We start from the raw sequence: 23,077 nt of genomic DNA, 5'->3' as shown, positions 1-23,077 counted from the left end.
GAAAGGAAGAAAATTTTCTTTATTAAACACAAAAAAGTCATAAATTCAGGTAAATCAAAAATTAGTTCATATAACACACTGATGGAATATAACTTATGTTTATAGAGTCCATCATTTTCTGGCATTCCGTTTCTGTACTTGGTCAGAGTCGAAAGGTCAGGAACCACGAAGTCAGTAAGTTCCTAAGGATATCCTCACTATCACATCACTGCTCTAACAAGTGGTGAGCAGGAGGAAATTCAGACAAGTCAAGCACCCACACCCCATACACAGTTAAAAGAATTTCATTTTTTTTCCTCTACTGATTCCAAAGAAGAAGTATGACGAGAAAAACTGAAGGGTTCTCACTTATTTGAATAACAAGTGAAAATCTAAAAATACCTTCACTGTACGTTATTACCAACTATATCAGTGGGTTTTATAGTGACAGCCCTGTGCTATAATTTCTGAGAAAACCTCAACATAAAGCTCCATAAACCCAACCAGTCCTGTAATGTATCGCCTTATCTAGCACACAATCATTTCAAACACAACTTTTCATGTTAGTATAATTTGTTCAAAAATGGTAATAAATACATCCTTGAAGCCAGAGAAATCATTGCACAATCTATTGTAACTTGTTCTTACTAGAACTGACAGTTAATCCTCGACCCAAGATCCAATGTAGAATATTCCAATATCACTTGGTTTAATTAAAGATATTCATTATACACATATCTTTTAATGGACCAACACTCCGAATCAACATTATAAATAATCTGGGCCAACTGCAGAGTAATGTCTGTGAACAATTATCACAAAACTAAAACATGGATGGCTGTCAGTCGGTGGCAGAGTTCTTGCTTTCACAATAAATATAAAATCAATTTCCTGTTCTAGTTCCTATTCCAAGTTGAAAATGATATATCTGACTATGAGTTCCAACTACCTTCATCCTTAGGGGTTTTTTTTGTTTGTTTGTTTTTTAAAGAAGAGAGGAGAAAAGAAAGAAACTTATGAGACCACCTAAGTCAATTCTTCCTCATTTGAGGGCACTTGGATAGTAAAGGTTTCTACATAATGTGCACATATGAGCTTGCCATTTCACATATATATATATATTTTTTTTTTCTTTAAATGCTGTGATTTCCCCCATCAAATGCCACTCAAGTATTTCAAAAGTCCCTCCCATAATTCCACTATAAATTCCTATTTACAAAGGCTCAGTACATCTGAAAGCTAGTAGTAACCTTTCATTTAAAAAATAATAATATGCAGTTTCAAAAGCTTTTTGTTCCCATTTCAATCAAAAATAACTTCAGGGCTTCCCTGGTGGCGCAGTGGTTGAGAGTCCGCCTGCCAATGCAGGGGACACGGGTTCGTGCCCCGGTCTGGGAGGATTCCACATACAGTGGAGCGGCTGGGACCGTGAGCCATGGCCGCTGAGCCTGCGCGTCCGGAGCCCGTGCTCCGCAACGGGAGAGGCCACAGCGGTGAGAGGCCCGCGTACCGCAAGAAGAAAAAAAAAGGAAAAATAACTTCATATGTTTCAAATGAAATTTTGCAAGTAATCAGAGACTAATGAAGACTCATTGATTTAACTAGTTAAGGGAGTCTGAGAAGGGAATGAGAATTTAAAGCAACCAAGTATTTCATTTAGAAGAGCAGCTAATGTGTAGGTACACTAAGTCCCCTTCACTAAGAAATACAATCAGGACTCTTGTCTCAGGAGAGACTCTCATCCCCCTCTGTGTGCACATTCCTGACTCCCACTAACATTAACAAGCACCATACATGCACTCGGAGGAGATGCCAGCCTTGGTAGTATGTATGCATGGCAGCTGTGGTGACTAAATAATCCATACGGCTCTGAAGAGAAGTTATGGTTTGTTGGGTCTAGAGGCACAGCTACAGTGGTGGAATTCAGACGCTAGAAGCAAGCCTCAATCTGAATGCTTGATCCAAACCCTCTCCTGTCTAACCATACCTCAGATTGTAGTTAAGCCTGGGTTTGGAAATTCTATCCCTAGCATGGTTTATACAGGTAGAAGTTCCATATTTGAGGAAACCTTAATTTTTTCACAGGCCCAGAGTTCTGTCCTCCTCCCCATCCACCACTCCTAACCCAGCATTCACTCATGCATTTCCCCAAAATATATAGGAAATCACATAGTAGTTTTATAGAGAGAAAATCAAAGGCCTGGCTTAAACCACAAAAGCAAAATCAGAATCAAGTATGAAACTCCATCTTCAACATGAAAATCAAATAATACAGTAATCTTAACACAAGAGATATATGCTGAAATGTAAATTCCACAGGTTGTGTAAAGGGCAGAATTTAACCATTAATTCTAATTCTTCCCAGCAATTAGAATTAGGTACTTAAGTCAGAGTCTTAATGCTCATTTAATATAGTTTCCTGAAGCCCAATTCAACAACTTCTTCATCCTTTCCAATGAAAAAATATTCTTATGAAGTTCAGTTTATACTGAAGACATGGGTGCATAAGCACACATACAAGTTTACACTTCTGAAAAGAAGTGATAACAGTTCACTAGCCATTTTGCTGAAATTGGGCTTTAGAAAAAAAAGACTAGATGACACAAAGTTCTTAGTATACTTTCATGTACAGAGAACACAATGAAAACTTCGTATTTGTTATCCCCAGTTAGGTCAGTTAATATTCAGAAAAATTCTTTAATATTACATCTAAATAATCATGGGGGGGAAATCCACCAATGTTCTAGAAGCTTCTGGAGACCTTTCAATCAATTTTATTTATATGCAAAACCAAGAGAAACTTAAAAAAAAAAAAAAAAACACAAAGCTCCTCCTGATGCTAAAGCTCTCAATTTACTGACAGGCAAATGGCTTCATGCTGCCACTTAATCTCATTTCTTGCATAATGCCCTCTAATTAGCATATCAAAGTGAATTAATACTTCTAGGGCATTAGCAATGGGGAAATCTGCTCCAGGCTCACAATAGCAGTTAAGAGAGAGCCAAGAAATCCTCAAAAACACCACAAACCACTTTGCATTGCAAAACTGTTCAATTTATTTATCCTCTCTCTCTAAACACTTTTACCGCACACTGTTTTACTACTGTTCACCAAACAAAATGATAATTGCCAAAGTTACCAGCATCTGTAATGCCTGTTTAGAATCTTAATTTAGATTATGTTGCAGATAATTTCTATATGCAACCATTTGTTCTATTATAAATGTTAATATAGAAACAGAGAAAATGTTGACATTCTCAGTTAATTTGAGTTTGAAATAAAATTTTATGGGATTTTTAAATTTATTAATTTTTTAATGTAAAAAGCCACCTGCTGGACTGTGATGCGTAAGAAATATGCTTTGAAAACTGATGTATCACATAAAACAAAACAAAACAAAAAATCATTTTGCCATAACATATGTTGAGTCTCCCAAATAATGGTTTAAACATTGTGAGGAAACAACGCATTAAAAGGATACATTGTATACCAAGTTCTCATTAATATGATCACACAAAAAGGGTTATTGTTCAAAACAGCTTAACATTTGTAAAGCACTTAAATTGAAGAAAACAAGTACAAAACTTTTAACAATGATTTTTATCCATAATTACTTTTAAATGTTTTCAGTCCAAATGAGTTACTATCACGTAGATATAGTCAGTTAAAAAAAAAAGCTATGCCAATTCAACTTAACACATCCTATCACACCAATTTTTTTTTACTAGACATACACTCAAATTTAGTACCAAAGCAAACTACTGTTACTATCAAAAACTACAAACATCTTATATTTATGGAATATGCCTATTTTAAAAATAACAATAAAGAAGAGATTCTGGTTAGTATTCTGCCTACAAAGCGGGTAATTAGAATCAAGTGTTGAAGATTAATGAAATTTATTTTCAAATATGTTCTGTGTCTAAAGGTATATAAAAAGATGGGTTTTTTTCCAGAGGCTCACTCAAGCATTTCCTGCTAATTTATTTGCTAAATATAACACTATCACATAGCTGTGATAGCAATTTGTGTGTTTGATTAACTTCTATAACTTCGTAAAAAATCTTTTAGCCAGATCTAAAAAACTTTGACCAATTCACACTACACAGTGATATAAATTATTTACTCTCTTCATACGTAAAGACTCAAATGGCCTACTGAAGTAGAGCAAATGCTTGAAAAGGTCAACATGGGAGGGGGGTGTGCAAGCTTTGTTAGTCAGTTACTACCTAGATCATGCTGATCACACTGATAAATGGCTAAAACACAAGACTGCTGAGAAAACAAATAAAACATAATTCTCATAGTGTCAATATTGAAGTAATAAATACCTGAAGTTGTTCACGTGTACATAGAGGAAAAATAATCTAAAAATCCTTATTTAACTTGATGTGTTTGGTGCTGATGCGTTAAGTATTTATTCTGAATAGATACCTCAATGGTATGAGTACAAAATAAAGCGATGACTGATTTAGGGTGTGGTTCATGAAATGTGGTTTTCATTCTTCATAGCCGTACTTCATGGAACTTCATCCTACACAATGCCACCATAGACTATCAAAATATACATAATCTAAATAAAACATTAAACTTAAATGTCTTGGAAGTAGCCATTTACAAAATTTGTAAACAGAAATCTAAAAGTACAAGCAAAATTAATTAAAAGGAAAAGGATCCTAACATGAAAGATATACACACATATATTTTATGAAAGCCAGTGAACCAATGTGTCCTTTGAGGCAAGGCAAGGCTTCCTTTGCCACTGTATTAATATACTTCTGATTCAGAATAAAATTATGTAAATTAGTATAATAAAATAACATAGTAAAGTCCCAAATAAAAACCAGAACTACACAAATCTATAATAAAATGAAGTCCACTAAAACTGAGGCATGAAAGAATTACTTGCACAGATCAAGTTAGTATTGACAATAGGGTTCAATATCCTTTTACTGGGAAGAAAAAAAAAGGGTTGGAAGACAGGTCCATACTTTAAAGATAATACCTGCTTGATACCTTAGATCATGAAGTTCCAAACCAGTAGAGAAGTAAGATTTTTTTTTCTAAGTTGTCTATGAACGTATTACATGTATTGTCTTCTAAGGATGGGAGAGGAAGAGTAAAGAAAGTTAGAAAAACATCACTCTTTTACATCCTCCCTCAAAATTTCCTTAAAAAGCTCCAGTAAGTTAAACAAATCTATAAAAATAGAAAACAAAAAATATTCTTAAACTGCTCTGAGGAAAAATTTGTAATAAAGCAATACAATTTATGACATTTCCAAGATAAACTAACTTTGTATTTTTTCCCGTTCAAGCATTTAATATTTCCAATGTAAACAAGCCATAATGCCTAAAACTGATATGAAATTTACAACGTTAAAGGTCCATTAAAATTTGCTTCAAAATAATTTTGAAAGGGTGGGAGTTACAGAGAACACAAGATTGGCCAAGTGTTGCTAACTGCTGAAGGTGGGCAATGAGTTCATAGGGATTCAAGTTTCTCTTCTCTATGTATATTTTACATTTGAAGTTGTTCATAATAGAAAGTTTTTTAAAACTAGAAAATAAGTTCACAAAAATGAATCATGTATGGAGCAGTGCATTTGTTTTTAAAACTTTGGAACAAATAATGATAACTATATTGGAAGTATCTCAAGAGCAACTTAAAAGAATGTACGCAACATATATAACATTTAGACTCACATATAACAGTTTTCACCTTTCTTGTTAAATTTTCACTTGATGGAATATTTGGGTTTTATACACTGGGAATTGAAGAATTACATGGCACTGAAGAAGAAAAATGAACAAATTTTTATATTGAAGCATTAAAATAAAAGAAAACAGACCAGAAAGACACCATGAGTCTCTAAACCTTCAGAGTCAGAATTAAATAGAGAGGTGTTGACTGAGAGTACTTGCCTTACCCCTCTGAAAGCTAGTCACACTTACAGCAGTAAAGATAAAAGGTTTAATCATATATATCATATTCTAAATGCATATAAAAACTCACAAGCTACCTTCTTGATCCAGTTTTGATATGTAAAATCCTTATGACTCTTTCTAGGGAGGGTTCCTTTAAAAGGAAAGCATTTTTAATAGTAATTTCCTTCTTCTCCTTAAACATAAAAAATACTTCAACCAGTCCAACCAGGCAAGCAGGCCTTTCTCTTCCCCTGCGGACACCTCCTGCAGTAGAGAAGTTCATTAAGTTTTATGATCTTCCCAAGTCAGTCCTGCTTATAAGCCTCACAAAGGCCACAAATCTGGCAAACCATCATGTATGCCATTAGACATTACTAGTAAATGAATGCTATTTAGGGTTTGTGGTGGCAATAAATCAGAGTTTGGTTGGCAGCTATCAATGTGGAGTATTTTAACCTACCGTTTAGAAAGGAAAAGGTTATGTTGATTTTTTTTTTAATACACAACATTTTTTAACAATATGACTCAGATTATATACTGTTGAGCTTTCATTTTAAAATTTTTTAATACATTTTTTTCTCAAAAAGAGCCATTTCCTTCATTCAAACTCTCATAATTAAGGGCTTTGGAAAGAAGACAGATTTATGAGGATGGAATCCTCTCACAAAGTACTTCAACAATCAAGATTAAGGTGGCCAGAAAGATGTGAGGGAATGCCCCCAAAGAAGTATGTAGATTAGGAGACCTCATAGCATCACGGATATTTAATGATAGATAGATGGTAAAATACGGCTAAAAAAAAAAGAGAGAGAGAAAGAAATCTTAACATATCAACAATTACCTCACTGGTTGCTTACTTAGTTTAAAATGGACAAATATCTTGTTTTAAAGCCTGTAACTTTCAGGTGCTTTCAAAATGCATAAATACCAAAATTCAACAATGACATATTTCTGCCCCAAAATAACTGTATGATAAATTTTATGAAAGAACACATTTTCAAGAAAAAGCAAGCATCTCATAGTATACTTTTCCTACCTCTGAACAAGAAAAAAATATAATTATGGTAGATTACTCATTTATATGTCAAAAAGGAAAAATACCTTTTCTTATTTGGTAGGAGGGAAAAAAGATGTTTTCCAAACTAAATCCCTCATGTGCATCAGAACTTGCAGTGCTCACTGCCTGATCAGAAACCTCAAAATCTACTGGGCAGATCTACAAATACGTGGATTTTTTTTTAATGATTTTGTCTTATTTTAGAAAAAGCATAACTGAAATGACATTATCCATTGAAAGGACAGCTTTACCCCCCATCTCCCCACTAGTCAACCCCTTACCCCTCTATTGTGCAGGATAGAGTCATCACGTAATGTTCCCAGTTTCTATTACAAATGACTAGGTAAACTTTCTCTAGGTTATAGAGAATTAATCTTTGGATACTATGTTATTAGATTTAATAAAATGATTTTTTTTAAAGCATTATGCAATATACATTATATCCTACAATGCTTATTTTATAAGTTCACTGTTTCCAAAGCATGACTGTGGGAACAGATTGGGGGTGTGGGGGGAGGCCTGGAATTTGCTGTCCCAGTTTCTTTGCTTCGGTAACACCAATGTCTACACAGCTGTTTTATTTCAAATCAAGGATTCTGAGTCCAGCGTCCCTGTCTCCTTCTAAGACTAGTTTTGGAGTGAGGTGGAGCTATGGGTAGCAGGGGAGAAAGGAAAGCAGAGAAAGAGCTTCACCCCCATCAATCATTCAGTACTTAAATCCCGTCCCTCTCGAGCTCAGAGAGGCTGGCAGGAAGATGCCTCTGCCCAAGACAGCCGCCTTTACTCTTTGTCGGCTGTTGGCTTTTACAAAAGAGATAATGTGCAAACTTGGATCCGCTGGCCAAAGCACAAAAAGAGGATCTAATTTACAAGTTATCACTGAAAGCCTCACAAACAATTTTCAAAACACAAAAATTTCTTTTGTCAGCTACCTCTTGCTTCTTAAACAGCAAGCGCCCTGCCAAAGCTCTCTCTGCCAGTAATCCCAGACTCTGAAAAGGCTTGTTTCTTTTTCGTAACTCACCTTTGACATGAGGTTGACCATACTTTCCTTTCAGAATGGTGTAACTTAAGTCTTGTGCAAATAAGCAACTAGAGGACTTACGCTTCCTAATTGAATTCTGCCTGCTGCTAAACGTCTAAACAAGAAAAGCAGTTTGCTGGGTTTGGTTCTCAAGCTAGCTAGGCCAAAACTTTAAAAAGGCAAAATAATAAATACAAATCATGAGGAGGGGGTGAGAGGGGAGGGACATCAATCCCCTCTCCTAGTAACATAAAGCCGTATAAAGTTGAATCAATCTTAATATTCACAACATAGTCAATACCCCAGTGCTTAGCTGTCAGCAGAAACTGAAGTGGAGCCCTGATAGCAAGAAAACCCTTGGACATTAAGCAACATAATTTACTGAGAATTACACACTTTTAGGCTTCTAAACTAAGAATCTTCAAGATTTAATGCTTGATGTCTCATTTTATAGTCAGATAAAAATTAGCTATGTTTTAAATCACAATGCTTTCTAAAGGTAGCTTAAAATCAACAGAGTAAAAGTTCGTAATTTTAAATGCCTGTGGTTTTCAAAAGTAAAATACATCTTAAAAACAATCACTCAACATTAAGAAACCATGCATACTATGTGAATGAAAAGCAGGAAAAGCACTCTTTAAGGCTCTCAAAATTTGTTGTTAATTATGGTTTTAGCTTATATTTTAATACACAGCAATAACCCCTCACCTTTTATTGATTACTTTTAGGATCAGAATAGAATTGCAGGGTGAAAAATCTGTTTAAAAGGAGGGCAACTCTCCTACCAACTAACAATTATATACAGTGTGCTATTATTTGTACACTCAATTTAAACACAATCACATTTAACCTTTTAAATATCTCCACTTAAACGCTGCTATAGCCTAGACTTTAACTTTCTCTTCTTTTCTCTTGCCAACTTAAAAAATGGCAACTTTATAATACTGTATACCCATCATACATACATACACACACACACACACTTGTTCACCATACACAGGGAAGATAACGCCAAATAGGACCTAAAACATCTAGATTAAATCTCTAATTCCACTTGACTCGCTACTATCACCTCAAGACTAAAATATCTTCAATTTTAAAAAGTCTAACAAGGAAACTAAGTTGAAATGAATTGTCAGAAATTTGTCTAATATGTATTTGTAGTTTTCATTCCAGCACTTCTGTAAAAGCTGTCTCCTCATATATTCCCTGCCTTGAACACTTCAAAAATTGCTCAACCTGCACCTGTGGACCTTTTTCTACTTCATAAAATATATTAAGTATGCTTACAATGTAATGGCTTTAAACATAAAATTTAATAAAAATATTAATAGATGTAATAAATACATTGTATATGCCTAAACATATCATTATCCTTCCTGCTTCTTAAAAGTAGTATTCCCAACTAAAACACTAATTCAAACATGCTACTGGAGTCTGTTCAATTGCATCTATTCTTCTATCTGTGGAACTGAAGCTTAAGGCTACGTAAAACAAAGTTCGGAATATGCTTCTCCCCGGGTCTCGGTCCCTGGCATCCAGTCTCCCGTTGCTCCTTTTAAAAACTGACATACAAACAAGGCGAAAGGAGCAGGAAAGGGTGGCAGGCGCTCCCGGCCCTCTCCCCGCCTGCAGCCAGGGGTGGCCGCCTGGGGACTGCGACCCAGACCCGTCCGCATCTACACTTCATTTTACACAAGGAGCGGAATTAAGAAATCGACTCCAGATTTATTGCAGTTTTTTCTCACGATCAGGAGGTGGGAAGGAAAGAATGATCAAAGATGGCGGTGCCCAAAAGCAGCAGCTCTCAACTGGAGAGTCGAAGGAGTAGCTCGGACCCCACCTCGGGGGTCTCCGGGCCCACTGCGGGGCGCAGCGTCTTACCTGTTTTCTCTTTGATCTCACACAGGACGCTGAAGAGCGCGGGTTTCATTCTGTGACAGTTCAGGGCATGTTTCCTTAAAAAACGAATAGCAAAACACAAAGGTATTAGCATCACCTATGGAATAATATGGCGCCTTCCTTTAAGTTAGACCCAATATTTAATTCCGGCCCCCTATTTTGGAAGGCTCTTTTGAACCATCGCAAGTCAACCGAAACTCAAGTTGACTAGTTAGCGACAGCCGACAAGCTCCGGCGGCTAAAGCTCCAGCCCGCACGAAGCGCGACCCATCTGCCCGGCAGTCAGCAGTCTCGGCCACCGCGGGACGCGAACCTGCTCGGGGAGCCGCGATCCGGGGGCAGACGGCGGCGACCCGCGAGAGGCGACGGCGTGGAGGGGCTCCTGCGTCCGCCCTCCGCCGGGGGAGCGGGCGCTGCGCGGGCGGCCGGCCGGCTGCGGCCAGCGGGCGGTGACAGCTCGGCAAAGTTTGCGAGGCGGCCCTCCCTTCCCGAGAACTTGGCCGCCCGCGCCCGGACCCGCCGGGGACCCGCCCAGCGCCCAGCGCCCGGGCTGGGGCGGCCGCCCGCATGGCGAGGTCGTCCCGCGGCCAAGCGGAGCCGGGCGCTGGGACCCTGGGCCGAGGAGAAAGTTGCACTTCCCTCAAGTGCGGCCCGGGGCCCGCTCGCGGCGGCGTGCACCCGGGTCCGGGCGGGAGGTTTGAATCCGTGCGAGGGGGCCGGGCTGCCAGAGGGCCTGACTAGGGGGGCGGGTGAGAGACACCCACAAAATCCACGCGGCACGAAGTCCGTCCCGCGCCCCGAGAGCAACTTTGCCGACTCCCACCCGCGTCGAGGGGCGCCAGGGCAAGTCCCCCAGAGGCCCGGGCCGGCGGCCTGTTTTCGGAGAAAGTTCCCCGCCCCGGGCTGAGGACCCGGCCCGGGCGCCACCCCGGCCCCGACTGTGCCGCGGGCCCGGCTCCCGCACACACACAAAAGATGCTTAATGAGACGACACCAACTTTGCTTGCGCCTCGTCCAAGCTCTGGTCGGTGATGGTCATGATCTGGTGGAGGATGTCGCCGATGTCCTGCTTCCTGCCGTCGCCGTCCGCCCCTTCGTGGCCGTGCGGGGGAGGCGGCAGGGCCATGCCCCCCTGCACCGAGTGGCCCGCCAGGTTCACCCCGGCCAGAGTCTGCAGCATCCTGGATTGATCGTCCATCCCGCCGCGCGCGGGCGGGAGCGGGCGGCGGCAGCGGCCGAGGCGAAGGCTGAGTCGGCGGCGGCGGCGGCGGCGACGAGGGAGGAGAAGAAAGAGGGGGTGGGGGAGGGGGAGGCGGCCGCGCGCTCCCCGCCCGCGCGGGGAGGGGGCCGCCCGGCCGGCGGGGCCCGCGGCTGAGGCGGTGCGGACGGGCGCCCGGTGTGGCTTCCGCCGCCGCCGAGGCTGAGGAGAAGCGGCGGGCGGAAGCGCCGGGCTCCGCGTCGGTGGCGGAGGCGGAGGCAGCGGCGCCCGCTGCCCTCACGCGGCCGCCGCGCCGCCTCCTCGCCGCCGCGCGCCCCGCCGGGTGGCCCCGCTCAACTTGCTCCTCAGCGCCAGCCGAGTTGCCGGGACGCCCGCCGCCCCCCGCGCCAGTCTGCGCACTCCCTTCCCTCGGCCGCCGCCGCCGCCGCCTCCGCCGCCTCGGCCGGGCGGGATCCGAGCCCCAGCGGCCCCGGGGGAGGGAGCGGCGGCGGCGGGCGGCGGCGCAGGAGGCCGGCGGGCGGGCCGAGGGGAGCGGAGGAGGAAAGTTTGGGAGCGGGCGGACTGGCGCTGCGGGTACGCGAAGCCCGATGGAGGGCCCCGGCGGGCAGTGCGCGGAGCGGACAGCAGATTGATGGGGCGGAAGAAGTCGCCGCCGCCACAGCCGGAGCCGCGCACCCTGCCAGCGGACCGGGCTCGAAGGCCGCTCGGCTGAGGGATTGACAGGCTGCCAGTGCCACTCACTCACTGCGGCCCCAGCGCCCGGGGGGAGGGGCGGGGGCAAGCGGGAGGGCGGGGGAGTGCTCTGCACGCCCCGCCCCCGGGGGCGGTGCGCGCGCTCATTGGGCCTTGCGCCTCCCGCCGCCGTCGCTGGCACCGCCCCCGGGCTTCGGCCCGGCCCCTCTGGCCTCTGATCCCCTGCGCCCGAGAGCGCGCCACCGGATCCTTAAGTCTCATCGCGTCCTCGCCACCCGGGATGGGCCGCCTCGGCCCGCAAACGTGCCCACACCCCGATTCCTGCTCCCTAGTGTTAGCAGTCATGGGTGCCAAGAGTTATGGATGGGACACGGGGCAACTCGCTCCAAGGCCAACCATGTGCTTCCCCGCAGCGCCGTGAGCTTCACGCCTCGGACAGCGCCTGGTACACTTTCCGGCTCTTCCGACGGGAGGTGGTATCCTCAGGGTACCCGGCCGCCCGTCCCAGGCCAATCGAATCGCGCTCGGATCCGAACGGGGCGGGACAGAGGCAAGAAAGGGCTGTCCCTATTGGAGCGTTCGAAAAGTCCTGGGCAGAGGCGGGGACGCAGCGCATGGGGGCCCCGCCCATCCCGCGATCACCATAGTAACCGAGAGGTCGCTGCTCAGAGTTGGCGCCAGCGCTCTGGCCTTGCGCTGTCCCTCAAGAGGTGACCAGGTAAGGTGGGAGCCCGTTGTCCCGCATGCTTCATGCCTGAGCTCAGTGGATATGAGTAACACACTTTCCCTTGAAAGAGGAGCACATGAAAATGTGTCAGAGGGAAGTGGATCCGGGAGGAGGGAAACGGCCTGACATCCAGGACTAATTAACAGTTTACAACCTTTTACACACTCTGCAATTCCTGGTAATCCAGGGACCACTCCTTCCGCAGCGTTTGCTTTTAGCCGCCTCCATATAGACCAAAGCTGCAAATTGAGCTCTTTATTACAAAGATATGTTTATTTAAGGATAGACTGGATTCTGCTTATCAATTTACCCCACCACCATGAGTCATTTAATGTTGGTGACTCCAGCCACGGATTGTCATATATATAACACTTTTTCTTCCATTGTACTCTGCCTACAAACAACTAAATGCTCACATTATTTGGGGGTCTAGACTTACACCGCTTGTGGACGCCTGAGCTTCCTCTTAACCTAATTTCCCAAACAGAGCTTCAACGTATCTTCCCCATTTAAGATCCATGGAGCTCACCCTAGATGGGCCCTTTGGTTAGGTGATTCTGAAAAGTCCTCTTGTTCCTTCCCCAAACTCAGTAAGCTGTCTTACCTGAAACCAAAAATAGGGTTATGAGATATGAAAAATTGTTCTTACTCTGCAGGGTTTAATGTAGGACAAGCAGTTCTTTACATGCCAGATGGATTCTTGGAATGAAGCAGGCTACTCGGTTCCAGGTTCTTTCCTTCATGTGTTGTGTGTACTTTTAAATACTCCCCACTGCAAAGCTAATAGCTAACCTTACAGTAAGGCAAGCTAAAATCTTTACAAACTGCACAGCTGCTGGAGAGGGAGTTCCAAACAATCCCTGCTTCTTACTTCTGAAGAAGCCCCTTTATGTCCATTAATATTCCCGGCTCTTCTGTAACCCATGTATGTGTCAAGTTTCCGATTCTTCTTTTAAGCCCCCATTATGGGTTACTCATAGTCATCATTGATTGGACTTCCTTTTTATTCTTAACTTGTTTTTCAAAAGCTGTCACCAAATCTTCATATATTTTTGCATAAAGGAGCAAGAGCAAGCAGCCAGTCTTTCATAATTGCCAACGCTGAAGATGTAAAACCACGGAATTCTATCTGAAAGATGTCTGAAGCTCTAAATTTCTTCCAGCTCTAAAATTCAATGATCCTGTGACTCACTATCAGACCTCCTCCCTGCCCTCATTCTAGGCTCATAATCTTGACTAATCAGTTATGAGGATGAGCCTAATTAGCAATGGGGATTTATGGTTATTTCTAGCCCACTTCAAACAATGAGTTATGTAAGCAAAGCAACATATATAAAAATGTAAATAAAATTAAAGAAACACTTAAGCAAATAAAGGCAAATGGGATGTATGGGCTATGTAAACAAACGGGAACATAAAAACATAAATCAGAATTAAGAAAACAGTTAAGCAAATGCCACCAATTAGGAATAAAACAACTTGTTAAATGTCTAACACCCGCAGCTATTTTATGGTGCACACCTCTAAACCCATGGTCATTCAGTGATGTGGAAACTTGATACCATAATTCTGCATTAAGTGATTGGATTAGATTGACCTTCTGCTTGGGAGGCTTCTCTTTTGTTATTGTCAATATGAGTTGCAGTAAAAGCCAGAGGGTCCTAGCAAGGATTCCCTCACAGGCTCATTGACAACTGCCATTGATTTAAAGCATAAATTCTTTTAGATTGGTTTCCAAGCCCCAATAAACAGTGTCAACTAATTGCACATGCTCCAAGATCTCCTGTGCTTTTGCCAGTTTCTCAGGATGTTGCCTTGTCTCACTCAGCAATCTGAGTCGCATTGTTGGTGCCTTCACAGATAATAGAATAGAACCTCCCTAAGTACCTAAATCCACCTTTGCTGTTTCTAAGGCAGTGATTATTAAAAAGTCAAAGGAAATGGAATTTACTTTTGGTGAGTGTACATTCATGTAAAGTGAACAGTGACAAAGTGGTGACAACCAAGTAGGGGCTCTGTCCTATCCATCCCTTTCCATGAGCTTGGTTTATATCAATGGCACCACTGCCTATATCAATATGGTGATCATCACAGCAGATGCCATTATCCTGTACTCTCTCAGAGTAGGATACTGTGCTCTGTGTTCTTACTCCATCTTATTTCAATCTCACAACAGCCCTACCTAGGTGAGATTATTAAATATAAGGAAGCAGACTGAAAGACGGTAAGGAACTTACACAAGACCACCAAGCCAGTAAGTACTGGGCCTGGCATTCAAATCTTGATCTGTGTGGCTGCAAAGTCTGCCCTATGAAACACTGCAAAAGAAGTCATTTAATCAAGATTACTAAGTAAAAGTCACAAGGTTTCACAGGTGAACTGTAAATTAATGAAAGTAACCAAGTACTTAATAAAAAGAGGATAAACAACTCTCTGAGGGATTAGAGGAATCTGGGTCTCATGGCAGCAGAACAGGGAAATGAAGAACAAAGCCCAGCCAGACCATCCTTCATGGCCATCTAGGACCACACCTCTCTGAAGCTTTCCTGCCATGCCTGCCTTCATTGATCTTCATCTGCTGTAAATTCTCTCCAAATATATTGCCTGTAATATTGTAATTTACCACCATACTAGATAGACCCATGTTGTTTGCGCTCAATTCACCTGTTAGTTTTCTCATCTAGTTCGTATGCATGTTAAGGACAAAGTATATATTTTGAGATGGACTGTCACATGACTGATTTGGCTTTAAAAAAAAACAAACCTCAGATATCTAAGAAGTTGTCACTTTGGCGAAATTGACTAAATACTTATTCCCAAACATATCATTGCTCCATCACTTTGGGAATGACTCTTTAAAAGTGGCCTTTACAGTTGGTAGTACATGTGACATGTGACAAATCTTCATCTTCTGAAGATGTATTCGATTGAGCAACCAAAGGATCGGTGAGATAACAGTGCACCCTCCTACTCTGAGGTCCTTAAAAGAGAATATTTATTGGAATACATAACTTCTGGAAGGTTTGATAGAAAGCCCCATCTTTAACATCCTTTCATTCCTCATAGCACCTAGTACAGTGCAGTCTCATACATAGTAGGCACTTGGGGCCAACACTGTCTGTTGCTGTCATTCACTGTCCCACCTCCTTCCATGCTGATAGAACCCTGATTATTCTGATGGCAATGTGCTCAGTCTCAGTGACGGTCTAAGCTGAGTATAAGCATCCTGTCTCCTGCCTTCTGAGCCTGTTCAAGGGATGGATTAGTTTCCTGATTTAAAGAAAAAGGACAGACATAGCTCTTCTTCCTTCTGCCTCTTTCCATCTTTGAATGTAGTTCTGATTCTGGAGTGGTAGCAGCAGCCATCTTGTGATAATGAGGTGACAATACGAGAATAAAAATCCACATGGTTTGGTGGTTTATCTCTGTGGTCTTCCTCCCCAAAACCCATAATCCCAATCTAATCATGAGAAAAACATTAAATTCCAGTTGAGGGACATTCTACAAAATACCCAACTAGTACTCCTCAAAACTTTGAAGGTCATCAAAAACAAGGAATATCGGGGCTTCCCTGGTGACTCAGTGGTTGAGAGTCCGCCTGCCGATGCAGGGGACACGGGTTCGTGCCCCGGTTCTGGGAAGATCCCACATGCCGTGGAGCAGCTGGGCCCGTGAGCCATGGCCGCTGAGTCTGCGCGTCCGGAGCTTGTGCTCCGCAACGGGAGAGGCCACAACAGTGAGAGGCCCACGTACCGCCAAAAAAAAAAAAAAAAGGAATATCTGAAAAACTGTGACAACCAAGAAAAGTCTAGGGAGATATGACAACCAAGAAGAGTCTAAGGAGATATGGCAACTAAATGTAAAATGATATCCCAGATTGGTTTCTGGAACAGGAAAAGGACATTAGGGAAAACTAAAGAAATCTGAATAAACTATGGACTTTTGTTAATAATAATGTAACACTACTGGTTCATTAATTGTACATTCAACAAATGTGCCATATTAGTATAAGATGTTAATAATAGGGGAAACCATGTGGGAGGTATTGGAGAACCTCTGTACTATTTTATCATTTTTCTGTAAATATTCTAAAATAAAACATTGATCAAAAATAAACATAGTTAAGTGTTGCAGAGAGATAGGGAGAGCCTAGGTGCCTGGAGACATCACTGAACATCTGAACAAAACCAACATTGCTTACTCCTGGGTTTCTAGTTATGTAAGAAAATTTAATTCCTATTTTAAAATTCCTATTGGTTGGGTTTTCTGTTACTTCCAGCAAAGCTATTCTAGCACTATAAATATATAAAGGATGGATGGATGGAAGAATAGCCTCACACAGTGCCTGGTATATAGTATGAGCTCCTACAGGTTGGAAGATGTTATATATAATAAAAAAATTTATCTGATCTTGTCCTAGGTTCCTGGAGATAACTTCTAAAACCTTTGGAATTTGCCAAGAGACAGGAGTGTCTTTGTTATTCGTGAGCCCCTGGATCACACCTGAGTTTATGCTAACAGGAACACTCAGGATTAGGGGCTGATCACCAGGAAGACCAACTGTGTAGTGAGAGGGTAGGGTTTGAGCCAGCTCATCCTCCCTGGCAGGGAAGGGAGCTGGAGATGGAGTTCCGTCATGTGGCCAATGAATCAATCAATCATGCCTATGTAATGAAGCCCTAATAAAAACTCTAGATACCAAAGCTCAGTGGAGCTTCCTGGTTGGTGAACACATTGGTATGCCTGGAAGGTAATGTGCCCTGATGCTATGGGGAGAGAGCTTGGGAGCTCTGCATTCAGGACCTTGACCTATGTGTCTCTTCATTTGACTGGTCCTGCTTTATATGCTTTATAATAAAACTGTAATCATAAGTATAGTGCTTTTCAGAGTTCTCTGTCATTCTAGTGAATTATTGAACCTGAGGGAGTCATGGGAACACCCACATTTGTAGCTAGTTGGTCAGAAGTACAGGTGGGGACTTCCCTGGTGGTGCAGTGGTTGAGAATCCGCCTGCCAATGCAGGGGACAAGGATTTGAGCCCTGATCCGGGAAGATCCCACATGCCGTGGAGCAACTAAGGCTGTGTGCCACAACTACTGATCCTGCGCTCTAGAGCCTGCGAGCCACAACTACTGAGCCCTCATGCCACAGCTACTGAAGCTCGTGCGCCTAGAGCCCATGCTCCACAACAAGAGAAGACACCCCAATGAGAAGCCCACACACAGCAATGAAGAGTAGCCCCCGCTTGCCATAACTAGAGAAAGCCCATGCCCAGCAACGAAAACCCAACCCAGCCCAAAAATATAAATAAGTAAATAAATTTATAAAAAAAAAAAAGAAGTACAGGTGGTCTGGGGAGCCTTGACTTGTGGCTGGCATCTGAAGTGAGGGCAGCCTTATTGGCCTCTGGATTAGTTATCTATTGCTGTGTAATAAATTACCCCAAAACTTGTCCGCTTAAAACAGCAAACATTTATTATCTCAAAGTTTCTGTGTGTTAGGAATTTGGATGCAACTTAGCTGGGTGCCTCTGTCTTAGAATCTCTCACAAGGTGACAGCCAGGGCTGCAGAAAACTCATAGCTCACTAGGGGGAGGATCCACTTCCCAGCTTACTCGCATGGCTGTTGGCAGGCTTCAGGTGCTCAAAGACTGCTGGCTGGAGACATCAGTTCCTTGATCTGTGGACCTCTCCATAGGACAGCTCACAACATGGTAGCTGGCTTCCAAAAGGGTGAGGAAGCCAGAGAGCAAGAGAGGGCAGGCAAGAGGAAGTCGGTCTTCTTGTAACCTAATCTCATAAGTGACATCCTAACACTTTTGCTGTGTTCTCTTTATTAGAAGCAAGTCACTAGATCTAACCCACACTCCAGGGGAGAGGATCACACAGAACATGACTATCAGGAGATAAGGGTCACTGGGAGCTGCTATGGACTGAATATTTGTGTCCCCCTCCAAATTAATATATTGAAGCCATAACCCATAATGTGATAGCATTAGGAGGTGAGGCCTTTGGAAGGTAATCAGATTTAGATGAGGTCATGAAGGTGGAGATTCCATGATGGGATTAATGCCCTTATAAGAAAAGGACCCCAGAACTTCCTCTCTCTGCCATGTGAGAATACAGAGAGAAGGCAGTCATCTGCAAGCCAGGTAGAGGACTCTTAGCAGAGCCCCACCATACTGGCATCTCTCAGATTTCCGCAGCCTCCAGAACTGTGAGAAATAAATGCCTGTGGTTTAAACCACCCAGTCGGTGGTATTTTGTTATAGCAGCCCAACCTGACCAAGAGAGGCATCATTTTGAAGGCAGCCTGACACATCCTCCGAATTTAATTCTCAATGCCAAATCAAATCATGGCACGATCCTTGCCCTCTCTCACTTATATTCCATTGGATCTACCTCTGTGGTGCGCTTCTTAGGCAGGCCTTCAAGGCCCTAAATAAGCTGTCCCAGTTCTATCTCTCCAGCCTTATTTCCCATTATTCCTTTCCATACGCTGGGTGCATTAATCAGTCCTAATGCCCACACTTTGGGGGCTCTTCCTTTTCCTCATGCTGTTCCCTTCAGTGAGAATACATACCCAAATCTAACCCATCTTCAATAATGCTGTCTAACCTGTTTCACCTACAGAATCTCTACTGAGTCTCAAAATAACTCTAAGAATTTAAGACAAGTAATATTAACCCCATGTTATAGATAAGGCTCAGAAAATAACAGCTACTGATACTTACTGAGCACTTAGTTTGTGTCAGGCACGGTGCTAATGGTTTCCCGTACTTGATCTAGTTAAACCTTCGTGACAACCCTATGAGTTGGGCATTGACCTCCCTATTCATAGTTGGAGAAACTGAGACCTAAAGATGTCAAATTACTTGACCAAGGCCATGTGGCTGATAAATAAAGTATGATTCAAACAAGCCTTCTGGCTCAGCATCCTTGTAAATAACCCCTACGCTACACTGCCTATAGAGGGGTTATGTCACCTGTCCTAAGGTCATGCCATTGCTAAGTGACAGCCTGGAATTGGGAGTGGAGACTTCTGACCATTTCCACCACACATGTTGCCTCCCTCCTCTAGTGTCACCACTAGAAAGCCTTTTTAAGCCCCCAAAAGGAAGTAAATCCTTCCTTTTTGTCTCCAGTGTCACTCGAGTTCTTATAAATGTGTACCTTTTTTAAAAAATTGTGCTTAAATATACATAACATCATTTTAACCTTTTTTTTTTTTTTTTTTTTTTTTTTTTTTTTGGTGCTCAGTCCTCTCACTGTTGTGGTCTCCTCCGTCGCGGAGCACAGGCTCCGGACGCGCAGGCTCAGCGGCCATGGCTCACGGGCCCAGCCGCTCCGCGGCACGTGGGATCCTCCCAGACCGGGGCACGAACCCGAGACCCCCGCATCGGCAGGCGAACCCCCAACCACTGCGGCACCAGGGAAGCCCATTTTAACCATTTTTAAGTCTTTAGTTCAGCCAGTAGCATTAAGCACATTCACACTGGTGTGCAACAATCCACAGAAATTTTTTCCATCTTTCAAAACTGAAACTCTGTTCCCATTAAACACAACCCCTGGCAACCACTGTTCTATTTTCTGTCTCTATGAATTTGCACCAGGTACCTCCTGTAAGTGGAATCATTAGCCTTTTGTGACTGGCTTATTTCACTTAGCATAATGTCTTCAAGGTTCATCCATGCTGTAGTGTTTCCCGTAGTTTCCTTCCTTTTTAAGGCTGAATAATATTCCATCATATGTAGGTATCACATTTTGTTTATTCATTCATCTGTCAATATACACTTGGGTTTTTTTTCACATTTTAGCTATTGTGAATAATGCTTCTATGAACATGGCTGATCAAGTGTTTGAGTTCTCACTTTCATTTCTTTCTAGTATATACCCAGAAGTGGAATTGCTGGATCATATGGTAATTCTATTTAAAACTTTTTTCAGGAACTGCCTTACTGTTTTCCATACAGGCTGTACCATTTTATGTTCCCACCAACAGTGTATAACAGTAGATATGTACCTTTTAATATAGCCTCTAGGAATATATCTTATATACTCTACTCCTTGAAAAAAAGGTCTTTTGACATTCAATACCTGAACAATACCTGGCATCTAATTGATATTAGAAAATATTTTGTTAAAGAAATGAAAATAGGGAATCACAAAATCACTATCTTGAAACAAAGGAATCTGCTTTTGTTTGAAACATACTAGAAATTTCAGCCAAGATTCAAATAGTTGCTGAGCAGTGTGCCTAGAGAGATTTTTTTTTTTTTTTTTTTTTTGGTGGTATGCGGGCCTCTCACTGTTGTGGCCTCTTCCGTTGCGGAGCACAGGCTCTGGATGCGCAGGCTCAGCGGCCATGGCTCACGGGCCTAGCCGCTCCGTGGCATGTGGGATCTTCCCGGACCGGGGCACGAACCCGTGTCCCCTGCATCGGCAGACGGGCTCTCAACCACTGCGCCACCAGGTAAGCCCCGCTAGAGAGATTTTTTTAGAGCTGATGCATAAATCCAGAGTTTCATTTCTTAAAAACAAGTGGTCCCACAGTATATTTCTTTTTCTCTCACCAGCTTCTTGTCAAGACTTTGTTCATCTCCTAGTCCCATTTCTTTTCTAGGCTTACAATAAAACTGATTTAAAGTAAAAGTTTCTTTAAGAATTATGCTACAGGGGCTTCCCTGGTGGCGCAGTGGTTGAGAGTCCGCCTGCCGATGCAGGGGACACAGGTTCGTACCCCGGTCCGGGAAGATCCCACATGCCGCGGAGCGGCTGGGCCCATGAGCCATGGCCGCTGAGCCTGCGCATCCAGAGCCTGTGCTCTGCAACGGGAGAGGCCACAACAGTGAGAGGCCTGCGTACTGAGAAAAAAAAAAAAAAGAATTATGCTACAATATGCTGATCTGAAAATAAATTTTCTAAATTTTTTTTTTACCCATAAGGGGGCCATCAAAGATTTCCTGGTGATATTATTTCCTAAGAACTTACACACAGGTTATAAACTTCCTTCTGTCAAAAGCGACTAGATGATACTTTTGATTATCTTCCATTTTGAATTTCTAAGTCAGATTTTAATGCAGAAAATATTAAAATGAACTCAAAAGGCCTTTTATTTTATTATTATAATTAATAACTGTTATAGGAGAAAGTACTATTGAAGTGTATACTTAAGATTTTATTTTTTAGGAACAATCGCATAGGATATTTTCCTTGTATTATTTCCCTTATAATATTCTTCCTATTATGTTACTACTCATTAACACAATAAGGTGGAAAGAGGAGAGGAGATGAATTAAGTAAGTGATGCTTTACAAAACCGTAAGATGGTTAGGCAAAGCGGTTTGATATTTGCCTAAAAGTAAATTTTCTACACCCTGGGAATTTTGGTCATCTGTGATTATTCAGGGCTGTAAAATCATGTCATATAGATAGTTGCCCAGCACAAGACCCCACTTCCTCTGGAACCTCACGTCTACCCCCATGAGTCCCCATAACTACGTTTCCTACCCCAGGGCCCGACTCTCCTAGCCTTAGCTCATCAGACCAAGGATGAGCCCTTGACCACAGCTAAACCCAAGAGTCTCTTTTCTAAGGACTTGCCATTGCATCTGGAAGACACTGACTTGTTTGCTGGCTATTTGAATCGAGGACATGTACCCCCAGACCTCTGAGTCAGTCATGTTTAGTCAATGGCACAGGGAGCAGCGGAAAAAGCCACTTATAAACAGAACAGTCACAGAAAGAAGAAACAGTGCAGCCTGGAAAGGGGTAGGGGTTGGGGACATGGTAGACAAGGAGCTGGACAGCTCCCAGTGTCCTGAAGGCTTTCCAGTTTCTGGTTCTCATGGTGTCGGGGAGTCATTCAAGAGCCCCACAGTCTTAACTGAGCCACCACAACCTGGTTCCCAGCAGATGACTTAATTTTGAATCATGTGTAATTCAAGTCAGGAGTTAGGGAAGTGGGTTAAGCTCGAGTCTGAAGCTGATAGGGTATGATCAGGGGGTCCTGGGGAATCTGGCTAAGAAGAACTGGGGAAAAGCAGAAGCAGAGACACTGGTGAGGGAGCTGAAGGTTTGAGGGGAGGGTGACAAATTCAGTTGTACACATACAGAGCCTGTGGAGCCTGCAGAATGACAAAGGGACAATGTCCAGTGGGCAGTTGTGGGTCTAAGGCTCAGGAGAGATGTCTGCACTAGAAAGAGAGATTTAGGGATTCTTAACATCTTGATGGTATTAGCAGTCATGACAGTGAATGAGATCACACGGAGAGAGTATGAGAAGTGAGAAAAATGAGGATCTTTGACAGAGCAGCAATAATTTAGGGACAGATGGAGAAAAAAGGAGCCACTATGGGGTGGGAGAAAGACTGGGAAAGCACAGCAGCACAGAAACCAAGGGCGTTTTAAGACGGAGAGAGAGGTCAACAGTACAACTGAGTTCCGGTCTAAGAGGTATCCACTGAATATAATGACCTGGTGAGGATAGCGCACAGGTGAAAATGCTTTAGAGGAGTTGGGGGGGGGTGGCAGATGTTCGATGGAGTC

The 23,077-nt window shown here is 43.0% G+C and overlaps 1 protein-coding gene and 1 long non-coding RNA gene across 7 annotated transcripts in view; one reads left to right on the top strand and one right to left on the bottom strand.

Annotated features, from left to right (window-relative positions):
* Window positions 1-11,221, bottom strand: part of PBX3 (PBX homeobox 3) — a 227,915-nt gene extending 216,694 nt beyond the window's left edge. The window contains exons 1-2 of one of the 6 annotated variants that reach the window (XM_073806605.1): window positions 10,888-11,221; window positions 9,872-9,945 (exon numbers count right to left, since the gene is read on the bottom strand). In XM_073806605.1, the coding sequence (XP_073662706.1) occupies window positions 9,872-9,945; window positions 10,888-11,087 (274 nt within the window). In that variant the 5' untranslated portion in view covers window positions 11,088-11,221. Of the gene's footprint in view, window positions 1-9,871; window positions 9,946-10,202; window positions 10,468-10,887 lie in introns of those variants that run through there. The other 5 variants (XM_073806607.1, XM_019949224.3, XM_019949227.3 and 2 more) reach the window with 5 other exon arrangements.
* An 814-nt stretch (window positions 11,222-12,035) lies between these two features.
* Window positions 12,036-17,543, top strand: LOC141279006 (uncharacterized). Its single transcript, XR_012332664.1, has 3 exons — window positions 12,036-12,519; window positions 13,185-13,257; window positions 13,557-17,543. It is a non-coding gene; the product is annotated as an uncharacterized lncRNA (long non-coding RNA).
* Window positions 17,544-23,077: the final 5,534 nt, after the last annotated feature.

The sequence above is a fragment of the Tursiops truncatus genome, chromosome 6 (assembly GCF_011762595.2).
Source record: "Tursiops truncatus isolate mTurTru1 chromosome 6, mTurTru1.mat.Y, whole genome shotgun sequence".
In the NCBI taxonomy this organism is placed as follows: domain Eukaryota; kingdom Metazoa; phylum Chordata; class Mammalia; order Artiodactyla; family Delphinidae; genus Tursiops; species Tursiops truncatus.
Note: the sequence above shows the minus strand (reverse complement) of the source record. Positions and strands in the feature narration are given on the sequence as shown.